Genomic DNA, 17,191 nt, shown 5'->3' on the forward strand with positions numbered 1-17,191 from the left:
CTTAAAGGCGCCGCGTCGCCGCTTTACGTAAGGGCGCGGGGTGGAGCCGGGCGCGGAGACGGACCGACGGACACCAGCGCCAGGCCCCGAGACGGCGCGGGGGGTCGCACACGGATGGGACAGGGGCACGGGCTGCCGCGCAGGGGCAAGGGGCTGCTTCCTCCTTCGCTGCCGCGCTTCGGGCACCCCCGGCCCTGCCTCTGGGGCTACCGCGGCCGCGAGAGGAGCGCGGCTGACTTTGGGAGGAAGCAACGGATTTCCAACAGGTAAATCATCCCTGTTGGAAGAGGGGGGACCAAGGAGGGCTCCTGGAGAAGCTGCCTCTCACCCCACATGGTGCATCCTCGCGGGAGCCAGCAGCCTGTGTAAAGCAGGTGGCCTGACTGTCACCAGGGAGGAGAGCAGAGGAAAAGGGGGTATTTGAAACGCACAGCCCCAAACTAAAGGGGTCTTCCAGGAGCAGGCCTCAGGCCGGGGATGCTGCTCCCACCCTGCCAGAGCTCTCTGGGGCTCCAACCAGTAATCCCCATCTAGGGAGCTCCAGGGCAGCGCTGAGGGGCAGGGACAAGGCAAGGGACAGCTCCATCCCCACCACGGGCTCTTCAGAGCCAACACAGTGACAGAGAGGCAGCAGGCAGGACACAGCCATGAAAGAAGGAGGAGCCAGGAGGCCTGCATCCTCTTTATCTCCGTGGCTGAGGGAAGGCAGGGCTGGGAGCCAAGCAGCATGGTGATGTTTGGACTCGCTCTTGCCCATCAACAAGGCAGTACCAGTGTCCAGTTACCAGCCCTGCCAGGGTAGGAGAGCTGCCTCCTTTCCCCTGCCTCAGCTCACCCCAGGCCCCAACAGCATCATGGCTCTGCAAGAACCCACAAGAGGAGTGTTCAAGCTTTAAAACTTTATTGAAGCTGACAGCAGGTAATGCAGGAACAGAGGTTTGCACCCCACACCAGTCAGATGCCAGCACTGCCTCCTGACACCGCAGCGGTCTCGTGCTGCCCAGCCAGGAGACAGGCAGTGTCTTTCTCTGGCTACAATGCACAGGATTAAGTCTGACATTAAGATGCATGCAAACACTACAGTGAGCACTCCCAGACAGCAGCTCTGAAATGTCATCCAAAGAAGAGTCACTAGGAAACAGTAACAGAGGCCAGGGCTGCACACATGCCTGAGAGAGTAGGGGAGGTACAGATAAGCCAAGGAGCTGCATGAGCCTGGGCTTCTGGAGAGACAGAGGAAAATCCAGCCGTCCAAGGTGGTGAGGCCTGAGCTCAGTAGCCGGGCTGGGGCTCAGCCTTGCCTGCTCCTTGTGGAGGCCAAGGTCTCTGCTCCATTTGAACAATATTCTGTCCCTCAAGGACTATTGCTGGGGCTCAGGTCACTCGCTCAGTTCAGGTTTAAACACTTGCCCAAGCTGTTTGCAGGGGACAGGGCTGACACCAAACAGCTGCTTTTTGGGAAGAGGCGGCACAGTTCAGCAGGTCTAACAAAGCAGCAGCGTTCTGCGTCAGGTCAGGGAGCAGAGGGACACCACGCAAATGGTGCCACTGCTTTCTGCTTCCCCCCCCTGCCCCCACAACGACACTCAGGAGGCCAGACTGGAGTTTCCAGCAAGTCCTGGGGAACAAGTCCCTTCTTGTGCACACACACCAGCATCAGCCTCCTGCACAGGAGGGACAGCCTCTTGCACGGTGCACAGGCCTATCCAGAGCAGTGACCAGAGCCCTCGCAACAGCAGCCAGCCCCGAGCCCTACATTCACCTTCAATTCCCCGAGTCTTTGTAGCTGATTTGAAGGAAGTTTACTAAATCACAGAGCACACAGTCTAACTAGCTTAGTTTCCACTAAACATTCAAGCACCAGTCCCATGACTGGAGGCAGGAAGCCACTTTAACACAGCACAGCTATTTGAAACTTGAGCCTACAGAGAAGGGAAAGTCTAAGGAAGTACACAACAGACCGAACTTTGTATCTGCATCACCACAGGAGAGTGGAAAAAAAATAGGACTGCAGGAAATTGATCCATGTTAGATACTAACCATCAAGCTTTGCAGATGACATTGCATGATAAGCATAGAACAATTATGGGAAACACTGTCCCCGATAATTACGTACACCCATAGTGCAACATATGGAGGTCACTGCCTCCGATATAACACTGTGGTAGGCAAAAACTACCTTGTTCTTCACACATTATGGAAGACACTGCCTCCGATAATGTCAGTTAGGTTTCATGATACATAAGGTACTGGAAGTTTGCAGGAAGCTGCCATTTAATAATTGGGCCAATGCTTCATCTGAGGTACAAGAAGCTTTGTGTGTTGCCACGGGCAGAGCTGGGGCTGCACAGCGAGCCCCTCCGCCGGGGCTGGGGAGGAACATGGCACCCACAAAGGGGACCCAGGATGGGGTCTGAAACCCACAGAGGGGCACAGACACTGCAGGGAAGCCACATTTCTAGTATTTGAGTTTCCACCCAGGTTATCAGCATTTCAAGGATCAATTTAGAGTGCAAGCTGGAGACTCGCTACCAGGTTTACACCTTCGGGTTTCTTCCAGAGGGGTGTTTTTGCCACAGAAAGCTTAATTGCTAGTTTTCAATTTTTTCCCCCCCCAAGGGGCCTGATTTAGATTATTTTAAATGCAAAGTTCCAGTATCATGTTTGATTGTAATAGCAGATGCTGCTTTATTCAAAAACGACAGTATAACTGTCATAATTATGGAAGGCACTGCTTCCGATAATTATCTTCTATAAAAAAACCACACCATTTATAGTGAACGCTGTCACTGATAAATAAATAAACAAATAAATATCTCAGTGCCAAACAAGAGGTATCCTGAAAAATGGCATCAGTCAAACAAGGTTTGGACAGCAAGAAGACTCGATTTTACAAAAGGCCCCAGAGCAGCAAGGTCTGAAGTGCCAGCCCAGAGCCACTGCTCAACACTGCAGGACTCACCGAGGTGCCAGGGAAGGATATAAAGGGAGCATTAGCTAATCTCTGGGTTTTCCCTGGGTACTGCCTCGGCAGAAGGAAGCCTCTGAGCTGTCTCTGGGACCCTGCTGTTGAGTAAAGGCAGGCCAGGCACTTCAGAGCTTGCTGATAATCCAGCACTTGTGGGCTATTGCTAGGTTGTTTTATTTTTGAACTACAGGTTGGTCTCTGCAGCTCCCTGCCAGAGAAGGAATCCTCATTAGAAGCATTCAGAGGAATGCATTCCCTGCTTGGTTTAGGAGGCCAACAATTAAAACCCTAAATAGATGAGGTACCTCCTCACCCACGGTACCTGTTCAGGAGTCACCTGAGCTGTTAGTTCTGAAGTACACTGGAGAGCAAGCCCACAAGCAGCTGTAGAGTGACCAGTTTGGACTGTGGTCAGATGGGAGCCTGGTCAGAGGAGATCTCATGGTAATCTTAGTACCTGCTTTAAAACTGCCTCCTGTGAATTTGTCAAGGTGAGATTTCAATTTTACGCTCAACTTTGGTCAAAAAAGATTTGTTGCCAGAAAATCTACAAAACAAAATGCCTCGTCAGGCAGTGGGTTTCCCTAACCCTGTACCTTCACCAGGTGTTTGCTGTGTCTAGAATTCGTTGTCTGTATCCCAGATATCACCCGCTAAGGCATTGGCAGCCCCTTTAATGGTCCAGGTCGCCAGGGCCAGATGCTCCTTCAGCATGTTGAGGTCCACGCTGTCTCTGCTGGTTCTCAGCAGCTGCAGGCTCTCCAGCAGGCTCTGCAGGGTGTGTGGGCCTCTGCCGAAGAAGATGTGGCGGAAAGGAGCATCTTTTGGCGAGAGGTACGGGGAGAGGAAGTCATACTCCACCTGGAGCAGAGGTGCAAGTTTAGAGTTTTAACTTTTTATCTCCCAAGTTCTTCTTTGCTAATCTGCCCCATCAGGAGCTGCCCATTCGATTCCCCCTCCAGCCCCTTCCCATAGCAGCTCTGCACAGGCTCTCCTGGTCGCAAGTGCAGAAGACAAGAAGCAAGTGGAAGAGACGCAGGTGCGCACAGTGCCTGTGGCTCCTGAGGAAGAGGCCCGCCCCAGCCAGCACTCTCTCTTCCTCAGGAAGAAAGGAAAACCAGTTGTAGGTACCCACCTTCATGATCCTGTCATTCAGGGCTCTGCGGACAATCTTGTTTTCCCTGTCACTGTTTGCAATGTCTCTTCTCAGTGCATCTGTAGCTCGCTGGAAGTCACCACGGGCAAAAAACAGCCAGTTCAAGGTCAGCCCCAGATCCTGTGAGGGAGGAGCTGTTAGCAAACCTGATTTTCTTCTTTTGCTGCTCTCTTACCAAGAGAAAGTGTTGGTGGGTTGTTTTTTTGCCAGTTTAACTAAGCAGCAGAGCTAGTTCCTGGCAGACTCTTCTTAGGTCACTGAGCTCAGTGAGGTCTCTCCCCACCCACAGGTTTTTGTAGGCTTTTGACAGAGGTGCAAATGACATGCAAAGCTGCACCATGTTGTGAACAGTTACCAGAAACCATCCACATCCATTTCCTCAAGAGTTTGCCACAGACAGGTTAGACAATTCTGTCTGCCACAGCTTCTCTGCCTGCACTGCTCTGTAAGGAACAACAATTCAAGTCCCATCTTGCTACACTCAAAGGACAAAGACGTCCACCCTGTTGTATCCAATGCACAGCAGAGCTTTATCAGCACCTGGCCTCAGCCTACAGGGATTCAGTGCACTCAGAGCCTTCCTTACCTTCACATCATCATCATAGAGTAAAAATTTCTCCTGGAATTCTAGCAATTCGTCACTGTATCTCTCAAAGTCCAGGAAGAGCTCATGATCGTGGGTCAGCCTGAGAGCTATTTGTCCAGCAACTTCTGCAGCAGCACGCATAAGAGCATACAAGTTGTCAATCCTCTTCAGGTTCTCTAGAGTGTCCTCAGTAGTGCCCAAGAAAGGATATTCATTATCCTTCTGCAAGGAAGAAGGCATTGACGTTAGGAAAGAGTGCTTCTCCAGCTAGGATTTTCCTCCTCCCACTGCACTTGGCTTGCACCTTCCACCATATCCCATCTCCGTGTGCTGCTAAGCAGCAAGACTTCAGCTGCAAAACTTCAAAGCACAGAGGAAGGGAATGGAGCTCCTTTGTCTCGTTGCTCATATTCTCCAGCCAACAGAAGAATGCTCTGCTAGTCTGTTAGGTCCAAATGTCTTTAGACCTTTTGCCCCTCAGAGTTCACTGCAGAAGTGCAGGCAGGCAAACTCCAGCATCCACTTTGGTATATGCTGGAAGCAAGTTAGCACTTGCTCTGGCACACAGTACTGCTACCCCAGTGCACTTTGCTTGCTGACCAGCAGGTTGTAGTACCAGTCTTTCACTCAAGCAGCAGCAGCTTGACATCTTCTTAGTGCTTTTAGCTTCTGAACCATAAACATCTGAGCCTCCAGAAGAGAAAGTACCCCCACTCTCAACAAAACACGAGCGTTCAGGACTCTGGAACAGTCACTGTAGGTCAACCATGCCCCAGGAGCAGCCTTCACATCAAATACTGCCACAGCCACCAGGTCCAGAGGCTGCATCTCCTCCCCTTGGGACTACACTTTGTGCTCTGCCACCCTGGAGAGCAGTTATCCTCCCAGGACTCCCCAGGGAATGAGCAGCCAGGCAGGCACACAGTACTTACATTGCAGAAACCAAAGGAAACCACCGGGATTCCCGAGTAGGTCAGGAAAGGGAATGCTGCATTATCCAGGCCAAGGGGAACACTGCAAAAGACACAAATTGAGTAGTTACCAACGGGTTTGGACATCCCAAGAGAAAACCTAAAAGCACTGAGTGAGCTAGACTACCTTATCTAGACAACACTGGTTTTGGCAAGGAGTCTTGGCCCAATGCTGAGAGCTCCTCATCCATTTCTGGCCATGGGTGTTTGTGCAAGGCTGCTCTGGCCGTGAGGTGTCTGGGCTGCCTACAGGCAACTCGGGACAGCACTAAGCACACTTGGTGCTTCTGTTTACATTTGCATGACCTCGCTGCAGCAGGCAGAGCCCACCCTAGACAGCAGTATGAGCCTCCAGCACAAAGAGCTGAAGCCATTTAGTTTGCTTCTTTGCCGAGATTTTCTCTCCCAAAGAGCAGGATGACAATACTTACACTGTTTTTACCCAGTCAGAGCCAACTCTGTCATACAGGCTTCTTGAATCCTTCATTGGGTCCCGCACCTGCACAGAGATGACAGTCACTGCCCTGCCCTCTGCTTAGGCTTCCAGGTCTGTCCTGGAGCTCACACATGGCTGTACAGACACCAGTCAGGGGTGCTCCCCTGACCTTTCTCCACACAGGCACAGCTCATTCAGGACAGGCATTCACCTCCCACCAAACCATGGCATTTGCTGATTTGGGATTCTGCATGCATGAACTGCAATTCCCAGAGCCCAGCTGACTTCAGACAGGGCCCTCCAGCCAGAGTATCTCTGCCCTTTCTCCTAAATGGGGCATTCTCCTTCAAAAGGCACCAGCTGGGGAAAGTGCCCCAACACAGCTCTGGCTGCATTCAGTTCCTCCTTAAAATCACAGTCACCTTGAAGCCCAAGGCCCTTCAACTCACCCCCTTCATAGTTCTCTCCAGCAATGTGTACAGCAATGGGCTGGCAGAAATCTTCACGTGGTTGAAGCCTGCAAAAAAAATAAAGGGTGTTTGATGTGCTGGCACAATTAACCACTACTGCTAGAACTGCTCTGCCTTGCAACTGACCAACAACCGGTCTACAGCTTGGTGACAAAGGACCTTCAACAGACACAGGACAAGAGCGTACTGGGACCTATCAGAGCTGCCTCCTGGGTCATGCTCCAGCAGCCTCCCAGCTTCGGTGATAACATGAGAATAAATAGTCATGCCAGTCTTCAGCCAAACAGTGTCAGCCTCTGGCACAATCTCCATTTCTGGAGGTTAAGGGATGTCTGTTAAGCTATTCTGGTCTCACTCAGTTCCAAGAAACTTAAAGAGTAGCAAGTTACCTAGGACTGCTGCATCCAAGTTAATGTAAGTGAAGGCTTTGGCATGTAGCGTGGCAGAGTACCCCTAGAACAGAACAAGTACTTTAAGATGAGCAGTACAACACCAGGATGTTTAATCCAGAGGAATAGGAAGTCTCAACCACACAGCTATCACACAGGGGTCTACAGAAGCAGCAGTACCTCCAGCCACTCTGTGGCACCCACAGCCCCGTACTCTCCCGCACTCCAGCTGGCAAAGATGATGCTGCGCCGTGGCTTGTAGCCATCTGCAAAGAGAGAGAGAGAAAGACTGAAATGTCTGCCCTTCCTCCATGGAGACAGTACATTAGGAGTGAGGGCCTATGTTGATGGATGGCCTGCTCCTCAGGCAGAGCTGAAGCATTCAGGCTGCTGCAAATATGCACACTAGTGGCTGTGTGTACCCTGTCCCCCTCTGCTGCAGAACTATACAGAAAAGCCCTGCTGGCTGCATTTCCATCCTTTTTTTGTTTGTTTGTTTAGTTGCCTGAGCCCCATATTAACCCTGGGGACAAAAGCACTCGGATCAAGTGCCACCATACAGCCCCCACCACTCCAGCTGGACAGTCACTTCAGCGTCTTCTCACCTTCAGGCTTGGCTGTCCTACAGAAAACTCATGTCTGAGGTTTGCATCATGTGTTATCCAGGGACACTCTTGCATTCAAGCCATACCAGACACAAGCAAATAGCCCCTTGGAAGCAAGTGCTCTCTGAAAACAAGTTGTCTATGCAGGACAAGTAATAGCTTCTCAAGAAGCCTTGTCAGATTCACTTTGCCTTCCCAAAGGATTATTTTGCAACTGGGCTCTCCATTGCTAATACACAGAGCTAAATCTGAATCACCCCCCCGCCCCACCCCGCTTTTGCACACAAATATTTACCGTTTTTCACCATGTCTGAGATCACACGGGCAAGTTCCAACAATATGGCAGTTCCAACACCAGCCTTGGCTGCTCCTGGGCCCCAGGAGTCTCTCTGGGCTCCGATCACAACATACCGATCTATAAAGAAGACATCAAGATCTGAGCCACACACTGCAGGTTGCAGACACTTTATCAGAAGAGCAGCTTTGAGCTTCTATGCTAGGAACACAGTATGGAGTCTGACCCCTGAATCTGGCATACTGCTTGCTTTCATTTAGCCTTTCTCTGGCAGTACAGTTCAGCTTTTTCATCCACCCTTAGGGAAGGGTCTTGTTTCTGCTGAGGAAGTGGTTGGCTCTGCCTGGGTGCAGTTGTCACGTTCTGATCATGACAGAAAAGGAAGGGTTCCTCTCAAGACTGAGCCACAAGGCAGTTGCTGTTACCTGGTTCTTCAAATCCCTTGATAGCACCAAAGATGTTCAGAATCTTCCTGTTCACCATAGTGTTGTTCACGTCCAGTTTCACTGTCATCTTGCTCGTGCTGCTTGGCATCACCTTACATCCCAGGATCCCACTCTTCCACTCTGGGAGGCAGTTGTCTCCATCCATTTTCCTGGGAGGAGGAGGGAAAGAGAGTTCCTTTGAACTCATTACCCAGCTCTGATCTCATTTAGCTATCTTGTAAGGTGCAGCCTTGTTTAGGTCCTGCTCAGGAAACAGTTTGCAGTCTTGTACCACTAATTATGCAGGGAGAGGTGGAATGCAGAGGCCAAAAGGAATCTGACACTAGATCAAGTCCAGTCTTTAAGACAGGAGACACAGACACAAATAGCATTTTTCCAGCCAGTTCCAGTAAAGTGCTCCCTGTGATACACAGCAGAGACCAGCAGAGAGCTCCCTGGCCTCACAGCACCTCAGCACCATCCTCACCCCTGCAAGAACAGGGTTCCTTACAAGGAAACACTTATTTCCTGTTGAGGTGAGGGAGCCCTGGCACAGGCTGCCCAGGGAGGGCGTGGAGGCTCCTTCTCTGGAAGTTTCCAAACCCACCTGGACACGTTCCTGTGTGAACTGATCGAGGGGAACTTGCTTTAGCAGGGGGTTGGACTGGAGGAACTCTAGAGGTCCATTCCAACTTTGACCTATTTTATCATTCTATGAAGAAGGTCACAGCAACCTAGCCTGCAATCCAGGAGAAACAGTTACCTGAACAGCTTCCCTACGGCTTGGCTAGAGACAGTCTGAACAACAATGTCAGGCAGTCCAGAAGATGCCACTGGTGGGAACTGGGTGTGGTTGAAAGAAGGAAAGCCTGGGGTGAAAGGGTCTCCAGTTCCAAGGTGAGCCTGTGAAAAGCAAGAGAGTCCTCAAGTCTCAGAGGAACCCAACAGTTTTCATGTACACAAGGACATGAAGCACCGCTGAGCCAGGAACCTGCAGGACAGCCGCTGCAGTCCAGTGAGAAAGGTCCATGAGAACAATAAACAGGGGACCCATTTCCTACTCACATGTCCAAAGGGGACAAGCCCATCTGTATTCTTGTAATCGCTGGGGTCCAGGTACATCAGGGCACCAACTGCTCCTGCCTCTCTGGCATTTGCAACCTGAAGCAGAAGAGGAACCTTAACTGCACATTTGCACCACAGGCAAGGGGAGTTGAGGCAAGTACATGTGGCAACAGCATGAAGGGTTGTGCTCCTCAGTGCCCAGCTCCACAACAGATTTTAACAGCTACCTGACAGTGACAGCACTCACCTTCCCTGTATACCTATCAGGTCAGTCCTACTCCAGGCAGAGGGTGTCTAACACTCTTTCAGTTAGGAGGCTCAGATACCTGTTTAATACACCTACAACCCAGCTGCCGATATGTTACCAGTACACACACTCTTGCAAGCCTAAGCACCAGTTTGAAAAGTGGGAAGAGGACTGGACAACCAGCAAGCACTCTTGCAGTAGCACTTGTCGGCTCTGCCTTTGTCAGATGTATGCAGACAGGCAGAGTCTGACTGGAAAAAGTCCCATGCTCCAGCTTCCCCAGCAGCACTCATCTGAGAGGCAGCTCTGGGTCAGACCTAGAAGAGGCTGTACGTTGTGTACATCTGCTTGGGACCCTTTAGGCTGCCTGGCTATTTGGTTCTGCTCGCTACAGAGGGAACACTACAGCAACATGCGAGGCAGTTGTCTGGGCATGCAGTGCCAGCACCTCCACTTGGTCCCAGGGAACGGCCAGCAAAGGCCTATTTGAAATTATCTGTCTGGAGCAGCAAGAGATGCTCTGGAGGCAAGGCTGTTCTGCTTCTAGCAGCCCTACTGCTGCATCTAGCAATACCAGTCAGCTCTGCACCCCGTAGCCCCCAGGCTGCCTCCCACTGCCCCCCAGCTCCACCACTCCAGATGCTCAGCTATCTCAGCAAGACTGCCAGAAGCCACAAAGAATGTCACCACGAGCAGTGGCCAGCTCTGTTCAGTCTTGGTGTCCAGACCTGCATGTGGAGGCGTACTGCAAACAAGCAAGATCAGACCTGCAGTGACCAAGCCTACATACACAAGTTTTAGAGACCCGAACAAAGACACACCTCAGTGCCTCAGAGGAGGAAGCTCAGGTTCCTGCTGCTAAGTTTGGCCAGGTTTTGGGACACAGACTCCTTACCTTCTCTGCAAGGGTTATTTTTCCAGCTCTGAAGATGGCTACAGATCCATTCAGTGAAATATCCAGCTTTTGCATCTTCTGAAAGTCAGCTTTCAGTCCATAGTTCACGTGGATTGGTTTGCCCTGGAACAGAAACCTTGGTTATAAATACAGCAGTCCCGTGTCAGCAAGATACTTGGAACAGCCTACAGTGCCACAGTGAGTCCTATTAACAGTAGGGAGTTCAAACACTGCAATGTAAACTCTGATCACATGCAACATGCCTCCTGGAGCAGCGCTTTTGGCAAGGTCCCTGCCTGGATCCCAGCAGAGAACTTTAAACAGTTACTTCTACATCTTGCTGACATAATAAAAGCCTGTAGACCCACTCCTCACCCTGCTCTCCCCACCATCACCTCCAGCTCTCTAACTGGGGAGGGCTTTATACACTCCCTGTCTTGAAGGGACATATTTCGGATGTTACCACCTAATAAGTGTGAAAGCACATTTCCAGAGTCTTCTTGGAGCCACTTACAACAGCTGAGCCAATCTTGCTGTATGCCACATATGCATCGGGACTCTCCAGTTCCTCTTCCTTATCAGCTTCCAGAACAGACACTTTGTTGTTGATACTGTTGAATGTAGAGAGACAGTGTTATGTTCTTTCATAAACTCCATACTTAACTAGCTCCCACATTTGGATCTGTGTCCAAGCAAGTCAATGCAGAGCATGAAACAGGCAGACTCAAACCAGTACTCCCATGTAACAAGCTCTGTAGCTGTTCAGAGATATTACTGAGGGCTTATTTCCAAGACAAGTAGAAGAAAGAATGTCTGCTTCTAAGTCTTAATCCCCTCTGAGCAATTAAGCAAATTCATGTCCACCTAACATAAAGGAGCAAGTAAGACATGAGAGAATGGGCTGTCACAGCCAATACAATGCCTGTTGATAGCCTGCTGGGCTACTATAGGAGCCACTGCCAGGTCTGCAATGTCTGTCTGTGTGACAAGACAGTTGCCCATGGTAGCAGTTTTAGACACAGGGAGTCTGCCCTTCAGCTGAATTTTCACTCAAGTTTGTTTTCTCTCCACTTCCTCAAGATGCTTTGAGGGAGCAGCTCTCCTGAGAAAAATCCAGAGGGCTATTACCAGACACTCAGTATTTGTAAAGACTGAGAAGAGACAGAAGCAGCTATTGCTTGGCTAGATCTAGGCCTTCTTTGGAGAGAGGTAACTGGCCTGTAATTTCAGTACTACTTCCAGCAGAAATCACATGTTTGCTTAGGACTACAGAATGGATTTCCTAAGGAAGACATCTCCATCTTTTCATTAACATACCTGCCTTTGACCTGCAACTTAATATAGTGCTCATCATTCCACACTTGATCCAAGTGGAAGCTGGCCAACTGTTCATGAATGTAGGCGGCAGTGTCCTCATCTTCACTCTGCCCAGCTTCAAAAGAGTACTTAGTTGCTCTCTGCCTGCAGGTAACAGATGTATAGCTTAGGCTACAGCACCAGCTCACACTGCAGTGCTCCAGCCTACAAACCCAAGTTGGATGGGCCATTTAAGCCCATGTTTAACCACATGCCATCCCACAACATCTTTAAAGGCCTGTTCTCCAAACAAGCTCAAGTTCTGCTCACAGGCAGTGCTTCTCTCATAGCTGTAGCGAAGCTTTCTGGAACTGTTACCTCAAGCTGTTTTCAAGATGTGTGGTTGACAGCTTATCTAACAACAGGGCTCTGAGGTCAGGCCAGTAGAGGATGCGTGGTCCAGGAACCTCTTCTTCCTCAGTTTCATCATCATCCGATAAGTAAGATGCGGTAGGAGTCAGCTCACACTTGCCACTTCCATCCAGACACCTGCCAGCCTTCTGCATTCGGCCACGGTAACTCAAGTAGCCGATGAGAAACCCTACAGACAGAACACATATTTCTTCAGGCTGCAGAAAAGATGACTCAACCAGCCCCCCACCACCCAACTGCACTCGAAGCAGCTTCAGGGTTAAGATGCATCTCTGCTCTCACACCATTCTTGACAAGCTGATGTATCCAAGGTGGGACAGGAATATGCAGCCTGACATTTTGCCTGATTGGAATGTTTTAAGGTACACTATAAATCTAATCTCGTGCTTGGCAGAGCCTCTCCAGCATCACCGGGAAAGGAAAATGATTAATTTAAGTCAGTGGTAGTGTTAAAACCCTTGAGAGATGAGCACCAGAGGCTTTACTGACATGTTGACCTACATCTCTAGAGAAGTGTTAAGAGTTAATTGAGGGAAAACCAGTACATTTGCCACATGGACCAGTTTTTCCTTTAGCTAAGTCACAGCTCCACTGTCAAACTTCACACTTTGTGCCAATTCAGTACTGCCAACCTGAGCTAGACAGAGTTAGTGACAAGAGGCTGCAGCCTGGATCCAGGCTTTTTAATTATCTCCTGAAACAATACAGATGCAAACACCAACAGCCTCAGCTATGCGCTGCCTCCCACTCTTCCTTACCAATCAAAAGAAGGAGGACTGCTGCAATGATTAGGAAACAGAGATTCTTCCCACTCCTCCAGGGAGGAGACATGCTGGCATGCAGGTGCTGTGGCCTCCCCGTTTCTCCTCCTTCCTCATCATCAGCAGACAGCTGCATCTCCACATGGCTGTTGTCTCCATCCATCTGCCTGGCGATGCTGAAGCGTGTGTATGACAGCGGCTCACCAGCAAACTGTGGAAAGACAGTCCTGTGATGGAAAGTACTCTGCTACACCAGCCTATAGGCCTTGCAGCCAGCTGCACCTATGCTCCAAAACAAATATAGCTTGTTCATCTGAAACCGCTTCAGAGCAGCCCAAACATTTGGCTGTCAATAAGGCAGGCTGGCTGCTTTGAACACGCTCAGACCCATCAGGCTCTCCAGAATCTATGTGGCATCTGTTTGCCCTGCACAAGCTCAGAGCTAGACTGGTCAGAGTCTAGCTTGGAGTCTATTACAGATATGACACAGCCAATGGCATCTGGCATCTCTCATGTGAGCCCATGGCAAAGGCCAATGGAAACAGATCTGACCTGAACATGTGCAACTCACAGAGAAGGGAACTTTGATCAGGACAGAGGAAAGGGAAGGCAATCCCTCCATGGCTGTGACTGAGCCGTATCTGCTTTGACATAAATACTCTCAACCCAGTCTCCAGGCTGCTCTTGACGAGTACTATAAAGCAGCTGGGCTGAAGAGAGATGACCCATGGAAACCCTGCTACCTCAGCTAAAGTGAAAGCTGAGGATACACCTCCTGCACCCACCAGGGACTGGAAGCATTTGAGCAGTGTTTATCAGTGCCCAAGCAGAGCAGCTTCCAGTCTGACACAGCCCAGCCACACACACAACAGCAGTCCCTGCACAAGGCAGGCACCCTGATTAACAGACAGTTAAACTCCATTTTGGGCAAGCCAGGCACTGAGCAGAACCACTTTGCTTCCATTAGAGCTGCTGAACCTGCCCGCGGCTATGGTTGTACTGGGGACAGGCAGCAGACTGGCTGAGGCCAGAGGAATGGTTTCAGAGCAACAACCCTGCAGCCCCACTGCACAGCACAGCTTGCTGGTAGCAAGTGCCCAAGACCTCTTACAGTCTCAGCAGCTCATCCCCAGTTCTCAGCTCACTCTCAAACTACAAAGCTAGAGGTAAAGAGAATTACACCAATGTGATTTCAGACCTGCTGTTGCATTCTGGTTCACACTGCCCACAATGAAGTGGTTGGCTGCTCACGTTTCAGAAAGGCCACACCATCTATCCCAGCAGTGTCCTTGCTCAGCTGCTTAATAGCTTGCCTTCCCTCACACTTTGTGGTTGGGAATGCCTCAAGCCCATATGTCCTTTACACTTGTTCAGAGACCAAACCATCACACTCACAGTCCTAGCCTAGGGCTACTTCAGTGTCCAAGCTGAGACCAGTGAGCATGGCTGGGCAAGCTCAGACCCACCTCCTCCCACACATCTCTTTTAAAACACAGGTTGCGCTCAAAGGCCAGACTTGTGGTTGAATTCTCATCCCCAAAGTAACGTATCAGAAGTCATGCTGATTGTCCCAATAGGTGTTTAGCCAGCTTCCTCAGCAGCACTTCCTCCTAGAACATTGTTCAAGGCTCACCCCTCCTTTCTTATCTGCTTCCTGAGACCCAAGACAGTTAAAATAAACCCACCAGCAGTGAATTGCTTAAGTCACCTCCTGATCAGGGCCGTTTGTCCTGCAACCCACATGGTAGTACCTAAGACTGCTTTGGATTCCTCATCTTCTCCGGTACTGACTCGGATGTTGCTGAACCCCTCTTCTTCAACATCATCACCCCACTAAGAGACAAATGGCACACAAGGATTGTATCTTACCCAGTTAGAGATTGCTGCCCTGGCATTGTCCATTGTCTTCCAGTGAAGTGCCCACCAAATTGGCCCTAGAAGTTCAGAACACAAGAAGTCAGGTCAGGTTGTTCCCCCCTCACCACATAAGATGTCCAAGTCACCGCCGTTAGTGCAACACTTGCACGTTGATTTTACATGTGAGTTTCTAACATAAGCCACAATGGTGGTGAAACTACACCAGCCTTGAATGCAGATGAGAAGCTCACATGGTCCCACTGCAAATCCAAGCTTTCATGAACAAACTGATTCTTCCTACTGAAGTCTGGGAGGTGGTGAGTGTGTGTATAAATAAGGAATACAGTCTCAAGTGGCTAGTTTCAGCTCAATGGCATCATTAATGGTTGGGCCACCTCCACTCTTGGAGTGCTGACAAGAGGCACCTGCTCAACTTTGACAATGGACATCCCATATCTAAGGTTCCTGGGGTCTGTCTCAAAGACAGGACACAAACAAAAGCTTGACTGGAAAACAGAAGTGGCACACTGCTGTAAGGTGAAGCAGCACAAACTCCTACCCTGCCAAAACACTTCCAGTTGTAAAGTCTCTTCTAGATCACTTCATAAAGCGATAAAGAATACAGTAATGAAGGCAACTCCAGTAACTTTCATAGTCTGGAACTTTCTAGAGAGTAAACTTATCTGAAAGATAAACTGTAACTGACTTATATCAGCATTCCTTCCTGAAAAGATTTTCTTTTTAGAGCTTTTATAAGCTAGTGACCAGACAGCTTGGGCTGAGGCAGGTGTTCAGGCTGGAAACATGCAACTCGAGCACAGTCTCAAGCAGCACTACCAGGAAACTACTTTGAACTGGTCTTCAGGTGCACGTGAATTAGCTTTACACCTACGATCTGCAATATATGCAGGTTTTATTTAGAGATCAAAAGGTTAATAGTGGCCATTCACTCGTTCACCTTTTGTCTAGGACAAGGGTACATGGAGGTGAATCCGCGGCAGCTTTGAGAAGCCTTTCCCATGTGCCTGTCAGATAGGGCACACAGGGTGTGCGTGTGCAAGGTCTCCCAGAAGCCAGGCAGGCCAGAGAGGTACCTCCTCAGCCACCCGGCACTGTAGGACCCCCCGAGGCGCACACCCCGAGCCCCTCCCGGCGCAAACTCCCCCGCCAGCCCCGGGGAGAGCCCCCGCTCCAGATACCGCATGGGACACGGACCCGTCGTCCCCAGGAGCCGGCCAACCCAACCCCTCAGAAATAAGGTGGAGTAAAAAAAAAACCCAGAAGCGTACGGAAAAAAAGCCCCGAGGGCAGCGGAGCAGCCTGCAGCGAGGGGCTGGGCGGCCCCGGTATCGCGGCAGGGCCCGGCTGCGGGCCGCCAGATAAGCGGGCCGGCCGATACGCCGGCAGCGAAGGGCACGTCTCGCCTCTGCCCGAGCCTGCCGCCGCCGCCGCGGCAGGCCCTTCAAGGTCAGGCAGCTATGGCTGCCTACACCGCGGCCACATGCGAGAGCGCCCGCCCATCTCCTCTCCCTCCCCTCCGCGGTGCTGCTGCTGCGGTGCGACCGGCACGGCTTCCACGTCCCGTTCCCCGCCCACGCCGGCATCGGCCGCGCCGCGCCGCCTCGCCTCAGGGCGGCCGCGGAATCCCTGTTCCTCCTCCCCCGCCCGCCCGGCGGCCGCACGCCGCTGCTCACCCGCCGCCCCTCCGCACGCCGCGCCGGGCCCCGACTGCCGCACACGTACGGCAGCGCCTCCCCGCCGCTCCCCGCCGCCGCCCGGCCCCGCGGCGCCGCGGCCAATCAGCGCCGCCGCTGCGCGCGCAGCCGCCGCCGCCTTCCCGCCTTCGCCGGCCCCGACCGCCCGCTGCCCGTGCTGGTGCCGCTCACTGCCCGGCCGGGGCCCCGCTCACTGCCCGGCCCGTGCCGCCGCGTTCCGTGCCCGGGCTGCGCCTGGGAGTGCGGCCCTGGGCCCTGCGGCGGGAGCTTTGCAGCCCTGAGGTAGCTCTGCGTGTTGGGCGCTCCCGCCCTACCTGAGCAGTCCCCGCCGTCCGATGCCCTCAGACGAGAGGGGAGCCGGCAGCGGGGGTTTTACCGAGTGGGCTCTAGTCCCAGCTTCCCCCAAGGGAAGGGCTGGTGGGATTAGCGCTTTTCCGTGGGGCGGGAGTGCCTGTATGGCGGCCAGGAGCGTGTCACAGACTCGCCGTTCCCACCCTGTCAGCGTTTTGAGGGAAGAAAAAATATTTTCCTCCCTGGGTGGTGCGCCAGAGGCAGGACTTGCTGTGGCTTGGGAAGCGCCCAGCATCTTCAGGTCCCAGCAAGTCATGCATGCCCAGGGCTG

At 51.6% G+C, this 17,191-nt stretch overlaps 1 protein-coding gene across 1 annotated transcript; it reads right to left on the bottom strand.

Moving 5' to 3' along the window:
- Window positions 1–884: 884 nt before the first annotated feature.
- On the bottom strand, window positions 885–16,609 carry TFRC (transferrin receptor). Its single transcript, XM_062006129.1, has 19 exons — window positions 16,549–16,609; window positions 14,867–14,931; window positions 12,995–13,208; window positions 12,183–12,405; window positions 11,826–11,969; window positions 11,023–11,119; window positions 10,509–10,631; window positions 9,367–9,462; window positions 9,065–9,204; window positions 8,302–8,471; window positions 7,877–7,996; window positions 7,157–7,242; window positions 6,977–7,040; window positions 6,567–6,634; window positions 6,113–6,180; window positions 5,643–5,724; window positions 4,711–4,932; window positions 4,104–4,244; window positions 885–3,829 (listed from the first exon to the last, which is right to left on the bottom strand). Exons 2-19 carry the CDS (start codon window positions 14,897–14,899, stop codon window positions 3,587–3,589), a joined length of 2,334 nt encoding a protein of 777 aa, XP_061862113.1. The 5' UTR covers window positions 14,900–14,931; window positions 16,549–16,609; the 3' UTR covers window positions 885–3,586.
- Window positions 16,610–17,191: the final 582 nt, after the last annotated feature.

The sequence above is a fragment of the Colius striatus genome, chromosome 12 (assembly GCF_028858725.1).
Source record: "Colius striatus isolate bColStr4 chromosome 12, bColStr4.1.hap1, whole genome shotgun sequence".
Taxonomy (NCBI): Eukaryota; Metazoa; Chordata; class Aves; order Coliiformes; family Coliidae; genus Colius; species Colius striatus.

What these genes read in the sequence shown, in the direction of transcription:
- TFRC (XM_062006129.1), bottom strand. Translation starts at nt 14,899, where the DNA reads ATGGACAATGCCAGGGCAGCAATCTCTAACTGG. An exon ending in AGTCCTCCTTCTTTTGATTG is followed by an intron (nt 12,406 to 12,994) that starts GTAAGGAAGAGT and finishes TTCTGTCTGTAG; the next exon opens with GGTTTCTCATCGGCTACTTG. An exon ending in GCAAGATTGGCTCAGCTGTT is followed by an intron (nt 10,632 to 11,022) that starts GTAAGTGGCTCC and finishes TTTCTGTTCCAG; the next exon opens with GGCAAACCAATCCACGTGAA.